Genomic DNA, 15404 nt, shown 5'->3' on the forward strand with positions numbered 1-15404 from the left:
ACAGTGTAATCCTATATAGATTTGCTTAGAAATAAATTCCACTGCAGTGGAATAATGCCTGCTGCTGCTGCTTCTGGCCTCTATGTTGCACACAAACAGGCCCTGGGCAGAATACCTGATCAGCACAATGAAGCAGAGGAGGGGCAGGCAGGCAACATTATCCTGCTCCCTGCTGGATATACTGATTATCTCCACTCTTTCAGTCATCTGCGTAGGGCTTTTATGTCAATGATTCCAAGAGCCAGCTTCAGATTGGAGAAGGGACTTTAGCCAAGTAGCCATTCAGACTCATGGGAATATTTTGTCCAACTTCTCTCAAAGCATAACTGCATGTTGGATCTAAACCAGAGGGCTTGGGGCCAAAAACGTTCATTGGCTCTGCTGCTCAACATCCAGAATGGCTCCCTACCATCCATCATCCTGATTAGTATTACTTTACTCCAGCACTGAGGTCACTGTGACAATTTGCACAACAAGGCATTTGAGGCTTAAACAAAAAAAAAAGATTAGGAAAAATATAACTCAGGGGTGTGATGCAATGGACATGTGAAGAATTGTGAATGGTATGAAGGGTTATATTACATCACTTTCTCATTCTCCCCTTCCTAGCATATTAGAATTCAGGGTTAACGAGTGAAATTGATTGGCACTGTATTAACTGCAGTCAAAATAAGTTGTTTCCCATACAATCATTAGTACATAATTATCATATGAAATTCATCACCAGAAGGTGTGGTGAGGGCCACTAGCTTAAGGTGGTTTCTTAAAATGGATTACCGTAAATAGCTTGCTAGGGAATGGGTTGCTCAGTGGCTATTAGCCATTACAGATAAATGGAAATTCTCTGTCCAAAGGAAGTGCAATTGATGATGAGGTGCTGGGTATGGCTGCCTCAACATCACACCCTCCTCATTAACATAGGGTTGCCACTGCAGTGAGTAGGGCTCTCTGGGGATCTACTGTTGATCATCTGGGCCTCCTGACACTTCTGTACCTTATCTCTGCTGTCATTGTTCATCTGCCTCCTCTGGACATGCAAGGAGTGAGGAGAGGGAGGAGGAAAAAACAGCATCCTTCACTTGCCTTGAATTCTCCATCTGGGTCTTGAAGGAGAGGGGAAATAATGGCCAATGACAACAGCAGCAAGGAGGAGGTGGACTCTCTCAGGGATGGGGCCCACTTGGAGTTGGCATTGGGCCACTGACAAAATGTTGGGGTGAATGAAACTTGGTTTTACTTTTCAAGGACAGGAAACTTTTCTCTATCATCTAGATTTTCCATATCAACATTTCCAAAATAAAGGACACTGCAGATATGCGGTCAACTACAGATATGGAGCTTACCAGCAGCTGTTAAATATTGCCCCTTTTTTCTTGTGAAAAGAAAAAGACCAAGAATTTCAGGAACAATATCAAGCATGCCACGCATGCCATGATTTGCTTTGCTGGACAAAGGGGTATAGAACCCAAGGCCTTATTCATACAACAAATGCCATTACCCAGAAAATAATATCCTTTGTGTCTTGTGGAAGTCATCCAATGAATCAACGAAAAGGATGAAACCTTATTTAAGACAGGGATGAGGAACTCGTGGCCTTCCAGATGTTGCTAGACTGCAATTCCCATCGTCCCTGACCACAGAATATGCTTGCTGGGGTTGATGGGAGTTAGTGTCCAATGGTATCTGAAGGGCCACAGGTTCTCCACTCATGATATATGGCATGAGAGTAGGGTCAATAAAACAATAGAAGCTTGTGTAAGAAATGATGTAATTAATTGTAATGGGCTTTATGCAGTGGACTAAGTCAAACAAATGTAGGAGAAACTCCATAACCTACACATCTCTCAATTGCTTTTATTCCCCTCTAGTTTGCTGTTACAAACCGGATCAAAAATCGATCCCGGCACATTCCTAAAAGGGAGCACTGGCTGGACTGGGCCTCAGAAAAATACTCAGTAAGTCAATATTTGGATCTGAAGTATTTTAATATATATTCCTCCAATAAGATGTGAGCTATCAGAGTATAACAGCTAGAATGTAGAAATGGATCAACTCTCCTCATCTTCATTCAAAATCACTGCAAGTGTCTCCTGACACTCCTGTAAGTGTCTTCAGAGAATATACAAAAAATACATCCTCCCCCCCTAAATTGACTTCAGTTTTTTTGTTCATGTGTGCTTCCTTTATGGAACATTTTTGCAACACTGCCTGGGAATCGTAGTTTGAATACAAGGAAACTGAAGCTCTCAACATCAGCCATAGTGGAAATTTGTTTGTAAACTGTCCCTCTCCCAAAACAAAGCACCCAAGAACAGAGGAGTTTAGATCTAAACCAACCCAAGTTTGCCACCATGAGCACACTGTTCAGGAAGGTGCATCCAATTCCACCTCTGTGGTTAGTGCGCCTCTATTATAGGCATGTGTTTGTCACAATCACACCTTACGATTTTAGTGTATACCTGAAAAAGTAGTGTGTTCCCTGATACTGAGATACATTGATTTGGTGCAGTGCATGTCTGCCTACCCATTTTCTTTGTTCCTCCCTTGTGCTTGCTATATTAGCTCACATTGTTTACAGTACATTTGCTCAAATATCCATAACCAGATCTGCCATGTGTGATTATTCTGCAGTAACTGGGTCACCCCAAATATGCATAGGCATAGCTCTCTTTGCATCAGCCTCCAAAGTCATTGCATCTAAAATGTTCCACAACGGAGCTGAACAGATTGAGAAGCACCTGAACACATCAACTGCAGAACTGGTGTAGTTAAAGCATAAAAGTTGATATTAGGGAAAGCACACATATTTTCCTACACAGAGTTCACCTCCATGCAGCAAAATTATATTGTCTGAGACTGTTGCTTGTAGACCTTTATTTCCTACTAATCATTATTGCCTTTTGCTTTGTGTTTCCCTTCACAGAACCAACTGATAACTGAAGTTAAAATGGTGACACGGGTCCTATTTCTCTTCATACCACTGCCAATGTTTTGGGCTCTCTTTGATCAACAGGTAATGTGCGGTACTATCTAGTGTGGCTTCACTGTACCCCTCAGCCCCAGTATCAAGATAATGCAGCTGCAAGACTTTTTTTCAGAACAGGAGCAATGACATCATTGGGTAAAGCACCAGGGTAATTGGCAGACACACTTTGTTCTGGCAAGTGATTGAGCTAGTAATAAGGCTTTCAGGTCCTTTCCTTTAATGGGGTTTCTGCATTACAGTAGGTTAGGTTAGCAATTTAAATGGCAGTAGTACATCTCTGCAAGCTTGTTTTCATTTCTAATAAAAAGCTTAAGGCTACATTTCAGCTGGGCTGAAGATCTTTTCTTAAATTTCAGTGTGCTTTGCAAGTTTAAACCTATGCAGCCAGAAGTAAACACCACTGTGATCAATGGAACTTACTCTCAAATAACTAGGTATAGGGTTACAGACAGGGTGCAAAAAAACTTTAGACTTTATGGTGCCACAGTGTAGCACCCTGCTTGTGGTTAACGCTTAGCTGGAATGAAATATTCAACGCAGCAATAGAGAAATTAAAATAGTAATTTATTTGTCAGACAAATAAATAAGAGGCACAGTGGTACATGGTTACCAAGCTCTGGCCTGGCCTCCTGCCATTCTGGCCAGCACTTATATTCCCTTAATCCAGCCCCCTTTGCTCCTCCTGTGGCTGCCTCTGTCCAATCAGCCTGGTTGAAATTCCTATTGGCTGTTTGCTAGAACCAATCACAAAAGATACACCCACAAAAGATACACCCACTTCCTTGCCCTTATAAGGGAGACAAAGAGCTATATATATGACATATAAGTAATAATATATCTTACATGGAATCTTAATTACCAGCTCACCTCTTGCCCTCCTTGCCCTATTGCCTTCTAAAACAAATGTTTAATCTTACATTTTTATGTTCAACAGATGTCAAGGATCTTGAGTTTCACATCAACATTGAAAGATTTCCTTCATTTAAGGTTTCTAAACAAATGCCTGACAACTATATATCAAGACTGCTTGGATGGCGTCTTCTGTCTGGCAGGGGGGGGGGGCTGGTGGCTGACTTAATTTCAGGATAAATACAACTCTTACAACCATATGAAATAAGAATCTAGCATTCCTTAAATCCTTTGCATAATTACATTTAAGCCAATATATTTAAGCTAATATATTTCATACATTTATCATAGGTAGCCTCTTAAAAGAATAAAGCTTTTCAAAGTAAAAAGGAAGAAACTCAGTAAAACACAGCTTTTAAAAGAAGCCTCTTCAGTGTACACCTCCCCCTTTCCAGCCTCAAAATAAAATAGGAAGAAGCTGCTTCTTCTGCCAAGCCAGTTGCCTTTCCAACATTTAACACATTTTAACCTTTTTAACTCTCTCAGTTTAAGAAACAGCTTTAGAAGAGACTTTTCAAAAATGTTCTCTTTTTTTCTAGCTAAATGTTTTTCCCCATTTGCTCCTGGCCTTTGAACCTTAGAAAGAAGATCTGGCTCATTTTACTGGGAGGCACATTAGTATTATCTTACCCCATTCCTAATGGTGTTTTTTCAGCCTTGGGGCAGCATATGTAATTCTCCCTTTTTATGACTTTGAGAATTGTTTTTCTACTATAAATCAATGGGGCCCTCTTGTCTTAGGAGAATGGCCAAGGTTTTCTCTGCCTGGCATGAAACATTTGAAAATCCTTTTTAAGCTCATTTTTAAATACAAGCCTTGATTGAAATATATAGAAGCTTTGATAAAAATGCAGGCTTATGGTTAGGTGCCTCATTCCCCCCTTTCAAGCTCAAGGACCTTCATCCCAAGTGTCCTTGATAGCTTGACCTTCATCATATTCCTGAGGTAAAGCTCTGTATAGGGCCATGATATGAGGTAGAGTTTCATTTGAAACCATCTTGCTAATTGTACTTCTAAAACATGAAATGATACATGGCATCATACATAAAACCAATACTACTACTGTCAAGAAAAACAAGCAAGACAATAGTATCCCTTTGAGTCCTGTGACATTAGGTAACCAATTGGTGAGCCATCCCATATCCCATCCTTCCCATGTTTGTACTGGGACATGTGCTATATTCTCCATCTTTGTGGCCAACACACGGATTGCCTCACCATTATCAGAAATGTTAAAGCAACAGGCATTCCCTGTCAAGTTCAAGACTCCACATAGGCCTCCTTGCCTGGCAAGTACATAATCCATTCCCATTTTCAGCTGCAAAATGGCGGCTCTACTTTCATCCAACTGTTGTGCAATAAGTCTCAAACTCTGGGCCGTTGCATTAGTTACAAGTTCCACTACTGCTTGCAATCGAATTATTCTGTTTAGATTATAAATAGGATCCCGTGCCCCTTGTATGAGCTCACCAGGATTCCAGGAGGCAGGATCATAATAGGCTATAATGCGCTCTGGCGGCCAATCATCAGTACCGCTCCAACTTTGGGTACTTCCTCCTGCTATATGAGAAATATCAGCATTCCTTCGTGTTCGCCTGGCCGAACTAGTGGGCATAATCCACATTGGTGGTAATACCCAACCCAAGAAACAAGTCCCACTCCATTTGGAAGGGAGTTTCTTGTACGCCCATTCTCCACATATCCACCACAACCATCGGGTCTGAGGTTTTTGGTACGGGGAATACAGAAGGCGAAATACCAAAAGGGGTAGAGAGTTCACAGTGCAGTATGTTAGATTGCCTTTTTCTGTCACAGTTATGTTCCACACCACTTTCCATGCGTGAATAAAAGGAGGTGCACAGGGCAAGGTATTCCGAGTTCGATAGGTAGTACCGTGTGCCCAGGTATGACTATTCTTCTTATAATCCCAAGTATAGTGACAATGAGAAGAGCCTATCATGGGAGAATCAGCTGCATCTGATGATTTATGTACACAGAATTCCCCTTGTACAGGTATAACTCGTAATGGTTTAGTTGAGTTCCATCCGGGGAAATTCTGTATTTCAGTTTGGTGTGGCATTTCGCTTACCATACCAATAGCATCTAATGGTATCGGTAATAAGGGCATACCTCCCTCTGAATCATCTGGCCCAAGAGAGCAAACAAGGCAATTGGTCCTATTTGCAACATTAGCTACCATTTCAGCTAAACCTACCCACATATTGTGGTCATGGCTGAATCCATATTTAGCCAATTTGGTCAGATTCAAGGACCCTTCCCCTTCCCAAGGGATCAGGATTAATAATAAAATCATGTTGATGTCTAGTATATGCATTCCTTCCACAAAAGATTACCTTATTGTGATAGCAAATAATTATTAGCCCCAATATAATTCCCCCAGTGACAGAAATGGGGAACCACCAAGACCAAAACATATATCCCGAGGATCCCCAATGAGTAATATCTCTGATAATTGTTCCACAAGGGGGGCAGTCAATCAATTGTATTAGAGAATCTTTCCGTTCACAGTCGCTGGTTCAGACGCTCCTCAAGCTTCAGGCGTGCGCAGGTCAGCCAGCTTCCAGGTTGTGGCTGCAGCAGGCCGGTCGTCAAATGTTGCCCGTGACCTAGCCCGTTCCCGGTAGGGCTAGATACAGGGGTTTTTGGAGAGAGTTAGTTTTAAAGGATTAGAGGGGTCACCTTTGCACGTCCAACTGCCTTCAGACTTCTTCAAACGAGAGTGATGAATCCAGGGGGTCACCTCAGCTACCTTCACCGCTGTTGGAGTAGAGAGCAAGACGGTGTAAGGTCCACGCCACTTAGGTGCAAGTGGATCACGTTTCCACTCTTTCACCCATACGCTATCGCCAGCCTGGAACTGATGAATCGGCTCGGCAATGCTGCACGGCGTGCGCTCGAGGGCCCACCTGTTAAGAGAAACAAAAACACGGGAGAGAGATTGCACTTGTCCCTGTGTCACATGATCTCCTATTTGTTTAAGGTCAGCTGGAATATCCTGAACAAAGGAGGGCGATCTCCCATACAGGAGCTCAAAAGGTGACAACTTAAGTCTTTTTGTGGGTGCACACCGAACACGAAACAGTGTTATGGGTAACACATCTACCCATCCCAATCCCGTTTCCTGGGTTAATTTTGCCAATTGGGTTTTCAGAGTCCGATTCATTCTTTCAGTTTTCCCTGAACTCTGAGGCCTATATGCTGTATGCAGTCTCCATTTTACTTGTAGGACTCGACATACATCTTGTACTACTTGATCAATGAACGCTGGCCCATTATCACTTCCAATGCATCTAGGTAATCCAAACCTTGGGATCAATTCAGTGAGGAGTCTTTTAGTTACCTCTCGTGCCTTTTCAGTTCGGGTGGGAAAAGCTTCAACCCATCCGGTAAAAGTATCTACAAACACAAGGAGATACTTGAATCCCTTAGAAGGGACCAGCTCTGTGAAGTCCACAATTAGGCTTTCCATGGGGACGTATCCCACATGCTGAATTCCAGGAGGTTGTACCGGTCCCTGCCTGGGATTGTTTTTAGCACAAAGAACACATTTCTGTGAAATGCAAGTTGCTAATTGTGATAGATTAATAATATACAACTTCCGACTGAGACTCTCTCTAGTTGCAGTACCGCCAAGGTGAGTAGATTCATGATAATTTCTTACAATTGTGCCTGCTAGATGATGAGGTACATAAATCCTATTGTCCGGCAGGATCATCCAACCGTCCTTCACAACTGCTCCTTCCTGTTCAGCCCACTTCCTCTCTTCTGGGGTATAGTGAGGTTTAACATCTTCTGGAACTACCTCTGGTATGAGGGCTGCTATAAATCCTCCCACAGGCTTTTGGGCTGCCTCTCGGGCTGCTTTGTCAGCAGCATGATTTCCTCTGGTTATTGGATCCCTTCCTCGTCCATGACCTTTGCAGTGCATTACAGCAATCTGTTCTGGAGCCCATACTGCTTCTAACAGGATTTCTACTTCAGGTCCATATTTCAAAGCCTTCCCGTGGGCTCCGATTAGACCTCTTTCTTTCCATAGAGCTCCATGTGCATGCAGGGTTAAGAAGGCATATTTTGAATCAGTATAGATGTTTGCCTTACATCCGGCTGCCAATTGCAGAGCTCTAGTTAAACCTATAAGTTCAGCCTTTTGTGCTGAGGTGCCAGCAGGCAAAGCTTCAGCTTCCACAACTTCCTCATTGGTGACCACAGCATATCCTGCTCGTCTGGCACCTTCATGCAGGTAACTGCTACCATCCGTATAATATACAACATCTGGATTTTTCAATGGCTCATCTTTCAGATCAGGTCTACTGGAATAAACTTCATCCATTACTTGGAGACAATCATGTGATTCCTCATCATCTACCTCTGGTAGGGGCAGCAAAGTCGCTGGATTGAGCATATTCACTACTCGTAGATGAATCCTGGGATTTTCACACAATAGGCCTTGGTATCTAGCCATCCTTGGGTTCGTTAGCCAATAACTACCCTTATATTCCATGAGTGTCAGAACAGCATGAGGTACATTCACATACATCGTCTGGCCAAAGGTAAATTTATCAGCTTCTTTGACAAGGCTCGCAGTGGCCGCTACTGCCCTTAGGCATGGAGGCCATCCTTTTGCTACTGAGTCCAATTGTTTAGACAAATAAGCTACTGGACGGTTCCAACTTCCTAATCTCTGGGTCAGGACTGCCGCTGCAATCCCATTCTGTTCATGTACATACAGCTGAAAGGGTTTTTCCGAATTAGGCAATCCAAGGGCTGGTGCCTCCATAAGTCGTTGTTTGATAACTAAAAAGGCTTGTTTCTGCTCAGGTCCCCATACGAATGGGTCCTTTTCTGCACCTCGAGTGCTTTCATGTAAGGGCTTGGCCAGACTACTGAAATCAGGTATCCATAGTCTACAAAACCCTGCTGTTCCCAGGAATCCCCTAAGTTGTTTTCTTGTGGTAGGTTCCTTGATAAGGCAAATAGCTTCTTTCCTCTCTGGTCTCAATGCTCGTTGTTGGTGTGAGATGTCAAAGCCCAAATATTTGACCTTTTCTAAACATAACTGTGCCTTTTTCTGGGAAACTCGGTAGCCAGCTTCCCAGAGCAAGTGGAGCAGTTCCTCTGTCCCTTCTTTACAGGTATCAAAATCCTTTGCAGCTAGTATAAGATCATCCACATATTGCAGAACCACCTTTTCTCCCGGTATTGAGGGGTAACTTGTTAGATCCCTCGCCAAGGCAGTGCCAAATAAAGTTGGGGAATTTTTGAATCCTTGGGGCAATCTTGTCCAGGTTAGCTGGCCTTTTGTTCCTGTCAAAGGGTCTTCCCACTGGAAGGCAAATATAGGTTGGCTCTGTGGTGCCAGCCGGCAACAGAAGAATGCATCTTTCAAGTCCAATACAGTAAAAAATGTTGCTTCTGGTGGGATCAAACTCAGCAAGGTATATGGGTTTGGTACATTTGGGTGCAAGGTCTCGATAGCCTGGTTTACGAGCCTCAAGTCCTGCACTGGCCTGTATTCATCTGTCCCAGGTTTTCGAACAGGCAAAAGGGGTGTGTTCCATTCTGATTGGCAAGGCTTAAGCAGACCATATTTTAATAGGCGGTCCAAATGTTTCTGGATGCCCTCCGCTGCTCGCCGGGGTAAGGGATATTGCTTTACAGATACAGGGGTAGCCATAGGTTTTAGGGTTACTACAATTGGAGCTATATTTTTAGCCATTCCTGGTGGGCTATTTTCGGCCCATACTCCTGGTGGCACCTGTAGAGTTCGGAGGAGCTTGTTTAATTCTGTATCCAATGTGGGTTGGACTTGCAAGGCTGACATTAGGCGCCATGATTGTTCCTTAGGTACTGAGAGGGTAATTATTCCTGCTGCTTTTGATGGCAGTTTCATTTCTGGACCTCGAGGAGTGAAAGTGATTTGGGCCTGCAATTTGGACAGCATATCTCTGCCTAAGAGAGGTATTGGACACTCAGGTATATACAAAAACTGATGGGTTAAACGATGTCCTCCAATCTGGCATTCCAAAGGTTGGAGGAAAGACCTCTTAGCTGACTGTCCAGTGGCACTTTTAATGATTACACTTTTGGATGCCTTTTTCTGCAATAGTTCTGGGAGTACTGAGTATTCAGCCCCAGTATCAATCATAAAATCTATTAAATGGCTTCCTAATTGAATCGTGACCGTGGGCTCCTGGAAGCCTAACTTTATGGAGTCCGGTCGTTCCTAGTCTTGAGTAAAATCCTCTTCTGCCAGTCCAATGAAATTGTCTCTACTCCGTCCCTGTCCTGGTCTCTGATATCTTCCATCTCGGATCATTCCCCGTCCCCGTCCCTGGTTTCTTGGGCCGGAGCCGGAGCCTGGGCCTGGGCCTGGGCCTGGGCCTGGGCGTACTTCTTCCAACCTCAGGGGTTCAGGACACTCCCGCTTCCAATGACCCTCCTTCTTGCAATTTGCACATTGATTCCTTCCCAGTGGTGGATTCCTTCCTCGCCCTCGCCCTCCATTTAAGGGGCGGTGGTCTTGCTTCACTGCTGTGGCTAGCATTACCATCTTTTCCTTCTGCCACTTCTTCTTCTCTTGCTTCTCAGCCTCATCCCTATTCCGATAAACTCGGCGTGCAATGGCCATAATTTGGCTCATCAGCATCCCTTCCCATCCTTCTGATTTCTGAATTTTCTTACGAATGTCAGAAGCGCACTGGGCCACAAATGTAGCAGTAATCATTCTGCTGTTTTCAGGGGCTTCAGGGTCAAAAGGAGTCCATATACGATAGGCTTCTTGCAGCCTCTCTAAAAAGTCTCCCGGACTCTCATTTGGTTTCTGTTCTACTTCTGAGACTTTAGACATATTAGTGGGCTTCTGGCATGCCCTGCGGATACCTTGCACAAGTGTCTGGCGGTAGGTGGTAAGTCTGGCCAGGTGAATTGCATTGTTTGGATCCCAATTAGGATCTTCCAAGGGAAAGTTATCTTGGAGATGACGGTCAATATTATAAATATTTCCCACTCTGGCCTGCTCACGCAAATATATCTGTGCCTTTTCAATTATGTCTCTCCTTTCCTCAGTGGTGAACAGAGTATTCAGGAGCTGGCGGCAATCTGTCCAAGTAGGACTATGAGTATTTATTATTGAAGTCACCAAGTCCATCATAGCCTGAGGTTTTTCTGCAAAAGATGGGGTGTGTGTTTTCCAATTCATCAGATCTGTAGTTGTGAATGGAATATATTGCAGGGTCGAAGTTCGAGGTGGCCGTGGTCCGGGTTGCCCATTAACCAGCGCAGGCTCCTCAAGTGCATCAAATACTCTTCTAAGAGGGGCTACTACGTGATCTTTCTCTTCACTTTGCTCTAGGGGCCTCAAATCATAGGGGATGGTATCTGTCGCAAGGCGTTCTTTTAGCAGCTTTATACGCCTGGCTGTATTGCTTGCTGACCGAGCAAGGTCTCCCTGTAACTTCTGTAATATTTCTCTGGGACTTGGATGTACAGGGGTTTGGGGTGGGCAATCAGTTGTTCCACTAAAGGAGACTGTAGATGGAGGTCTATTAGGAGTCACAGGTGGAATAACCACTTCTGCTTGGGCTTTATTATAGGACTCCAATGCCTCCTGAAGATATTTATCATAATCTATCAAGGAATCAAACTCTGTGACTCCACTCCCATTATTCATTCCAGTTTCTTGCCTTGGGGTTACAACTGGTGGAGTGTTTGGATTAAGCTCCCTTCGATGTGGAGCATAGGGTGGAGGTGGAAGCACCTCTTCCTCTGGCCCCTCAAAAATGGGTTTGAGTTTATTTGGCAAGATTCCTTTCCTAGCTTCGGCTTTTACAGCCAATAATTTGCATCGTTTGACTTTGCATTCCCTTATCCATGGAGGATTTTTATTTAATGTGCTCAGCCAGGAATCTATATATGGAAATTGTTCTGGGCACCCTCCAGTTTCTTTGGCGATATCAGTCCAAAGTTTGCTCACTAAATTTATATCAAAGGTTCCCTGAGATGGCCATCCAGTAATTTGTTTTGGCCATTCTAGTTCACATAACGTTCTCAAGCGCTCTGGCGTCATTTTGACTCCATATGCCCCTGAGAAGGCTTTCTTAAAATTATTTAACATACACTCAAGAGGTGTATTTTCCCCCTTTGAACCCCCAACTCCCATTGTATGGCCCTGTGAAGTATCCACTCAGTCACTCACAGACGCGCTTTGTGGGTTTCCTTGCCTAGATGGAGTCGCCTCACTAGGAACCGAAGTACTGCCCACTCCACACTCAGGTCAGCTACAGATTGCTCTGTACTTTCTCACACATACAATGCGCTGGATACTTCACCACACTCTACCTCCCAATTTTTCCCTTTCCCTACACCAGATCACCATCTGATGTACCCAACCACCTAGCGTACTCAGTTTCCCCTTACTGAGACGCAGAAGTTTGATCAAGACTTCTCTTCCTCCTAATTAATTGGAGGGCCAAAAATCCCTTTGTGCACTTACCCTTGGTTGGTTCCCTGTTTCCCCCGGTCCGTCGCCGCCAGTGAGCAGGGTATCAGACAGACGAGTCTTCTGCGTTCCCCCTGGAAAAATTTACCAGTGCGCGCTTTGGGTAAGCAGTTGTCCTCTCTCTTGCACCCTGCCCAGTAGGGCGAAGGGGCTGCGTTCCAGCAGACCACTTATCCGAGTCACAGGGCACCATAAAATGTAGCACCCTGCTTGTGGTTAACGCTTAGCTGGAATGAAATATTCAACGCAGCAATAGAGAAATTAAAATAGTAATTTATTTGTCAGACAAATAAATAAGAGGCACAGTGGTACATGGTTACCAAGCTCTGGCCTGGCCTCCTGCCATTCTGGCCAGCACTTATATTCCCTTAATCCAGCCCCCTTTGCTCCTCCTGTGGCTGCCTCTGTCCAATCAGCCTGGTTGAAATTCCTATTGGCTGTTTGCTAGAACCAATCACAAAAGATACACCCACAAAAGATACACCCACTTCCTTGCCCTTATAAGGGAGACAAAGAGCTATATATATGACATATAAGTAATAATATATCTTACATGGAATCTTAATTACCAGCTCACCTCTTGCCCTCCTTGCCCTATTGCCTTCTAAAACAAATGTTTAATCTTACATTTTTATGTTCAACAGATGTCAAGGATCTTGAGTTTCACATCAACATTGAAAGATTTCCTTCATTTAAGGTTTCTAAACAAATGCCTGACAACTATATATCAAGACTGCTTGGATGGCGTCTTCTGTCTGGCAGGGGGGGGGCTGGTGGCTGACTTAATTTCAGGATAAATACAACTCTTACAACCATATGAAATAAGAATCTAGCATTCCTTAAATCCTTTGCATAATTACATTTAAGCCAATATATTTAAGCTAATATATTTCATACATTTATCATAGGTAGCCTCTTAAAAGAATAAAGCTTTTCAAAGTAAAAAGGAAGAAACTCAGTAAAACACAGCTTTTAAAAGAAGCCTCTTCAGTGTACACCTCCCCCTTTCCAGCCTCAAAATAAAATAGGAAGAAGCTGCTTCTTCTGCCAAGCCAGTTGCCTTTCCAACATTTAACACATTTTAACCTTTTTAACTCTCTCAGTTTAAGAAACAGCTTTAGAAGAGACTTTTCAAAAATGTTCTCTTTTTTTCTAGCTAAATGTTTTTCCCCATTTGCTCCTGGCCTTTGAACCTTAGAAAGAAGATCTGGCTCATTTTACTGGGAGGCACATTAGTATTATCTTACCCCATTCCTAATGGTGTTTTTTCAGCCTTGGGGCAGCATATGTAATTCTCCCTTTTTATGACTTTGAGAATTGTTTTTCTACTATAAATCAATGGGGCCCTCTTGTCTTAGGAGAATGGCCAAGGTTTTCTCTGCCTGGCATGAAACATTTGAAAATCCTTTTTAAGCTCATTTTTAAATACAAGCCTTGATTGAAATATATAGAAGCTTTGATAAAAATGCAGGCTTATGGTTAGGTGCCTCAACAGGACTCCTTGATTAGCTCCTGCACTTCAGAATTTACCACTACACCACTGTGTGTGAAAGTAAAAGGTGACCTTCACCAGTGACTTTCACAGTCTTATGTTTGGTTCTCTAGTTTTCTAAACTGTTTTTTTAAAAAAGCTGTCATGAAAATTCATCAGCAAATTGCTCCAAACATGCACAATTTTGTATGCAGTTTTACCTCCTAACACATATCAGTGCAATGCAATTTCCTGTAATCTAATGCATTTTTAACTTCGCCAAACCTTTATTAGGCATTACAAGTATAGGCCATGATAAAACATCCATATATAAAATTTTAAAATATATACAAATAAACAGCCACGTAAAATATGTAATAACGAGGATTTTCATTGGAATTTCTTCTCACTAAATAGTGCCAGTAGTATCTAAGAGATACTGTTGACAAAAACTCAGCCACCCTTGCAGTTACTTCCAGGTTAATGTCAGACAGATAGAAACTAATATTTTCACTGTGCCATGATATTAGACTACCCAAAAAAGGGGATAGCACACGTTTGTGTAGCTGGTTGTACAATGGACAGTAGAAAAGTTTCCTGTAATGCACACATTCAAGCAATTAAACAGAAGAAAAAACCCTCTGATATTATTAGAGACCAAATTAAATTCAGCTTGTATTTAAAGGTGAACCTACCTAACCTGCACTTTTCACAACACTATGCAAACCAAAACACAACCACTGTTGGAAATTTTCACTTCTCCAAATTTTGCAATGCAGTTCTACAGCATATGCTAGGGTAAAGTACAGTGGTGCCTCGCAAGACGAAATTAATCCGTTCCGCGAGTCTCTTCGTCTTGTGGTTTTTTCGTCTTGCGAAGCACGGCTATTAGTGGCTTAGCGGCTATTAGCGGCTTAGCGGCTATTAACAGCTTAGCGGCTTTAAGAAAAAGGAAGCAAACTCGCAAGAACTCGCAAGACGTTTCGTCTTGCGAAGCAAGCCCATAGGGAAATTCGTCTTGCGGAATGACTCAAAAAATGGAAAACTCTTTCGTCTTGCGCGTTTTTCGTCTTGCGAGGCATTCGTCTTGCGGGGCACCACTGTATGCAATAAAATGCCTGTAGTGAGAACAATGTACAAAAATGCATCGGTCCATCACCTTTCGTCAAGAGCAAATAATCAAACATCCCCAGAAATGATAGACGTTGCTGATGTTCTTTGAATGTGCCAAACACTGTAGAACATATCATTCTGCTTAAATTTTCAATGACAATCCCTACATATGTGGATATTTAAGTCCAATGATGTAGTGGGCATATATTTGCCCCACCTCCATTCCTCTTAAGAGATCCTGGGGCACATATACACTACAAGCCTATATCAAATTTATTTATACCAATTGTCACAATCAAGATAGGTGATGAGATCCTACACACACTTACATGAGAATAAGTTCCATTGAACTCAATGGGACTTGCTTCTCAATAGACATGTGGTGGATTGCACAGATAAGCCCTTG

At 43.0% G+C, this 15404-nt stretch overlaps 1 protein-coding gene across 3 annotated transcripts in view; it reads left to right on the forward strand.

The window, feature by feature from the left end:
* Window positions 1-15404, forward strand: part of SLC15A2 (solute carrier family 15 member 2) — an 84417-nt gene that overhangs the window by 44104 nt on the left and 24909 nt on the right. For all 3 annotated transcript variants that reach the window (XM_081871904.1, XM_081871905.1, XM_081871903.1), the window contains 2 exons: window positions 1869-1955; window positions 2924-3013. In XM_081871904.1, coding sequence (XP_081728030.1) covers window positions 1869-1955; window positions 2924-3013 — 177 coding nt within the window. The remainder of the gene's footprint in view (window positions 1-1868; window positions 1956-2923; window positions 3014-15404) is intronic.

Source organism: Podarcis erhardii (assembly GCF_964252035.2).
Source record: "Podarcis erhardii genome assembly, chromosome: 1".
NCBI lineage: Eukaryota > Metazoa > Chordata > Lepidosauria > Squamata > Lacertidae > Podarcis > Podarcis erhardii.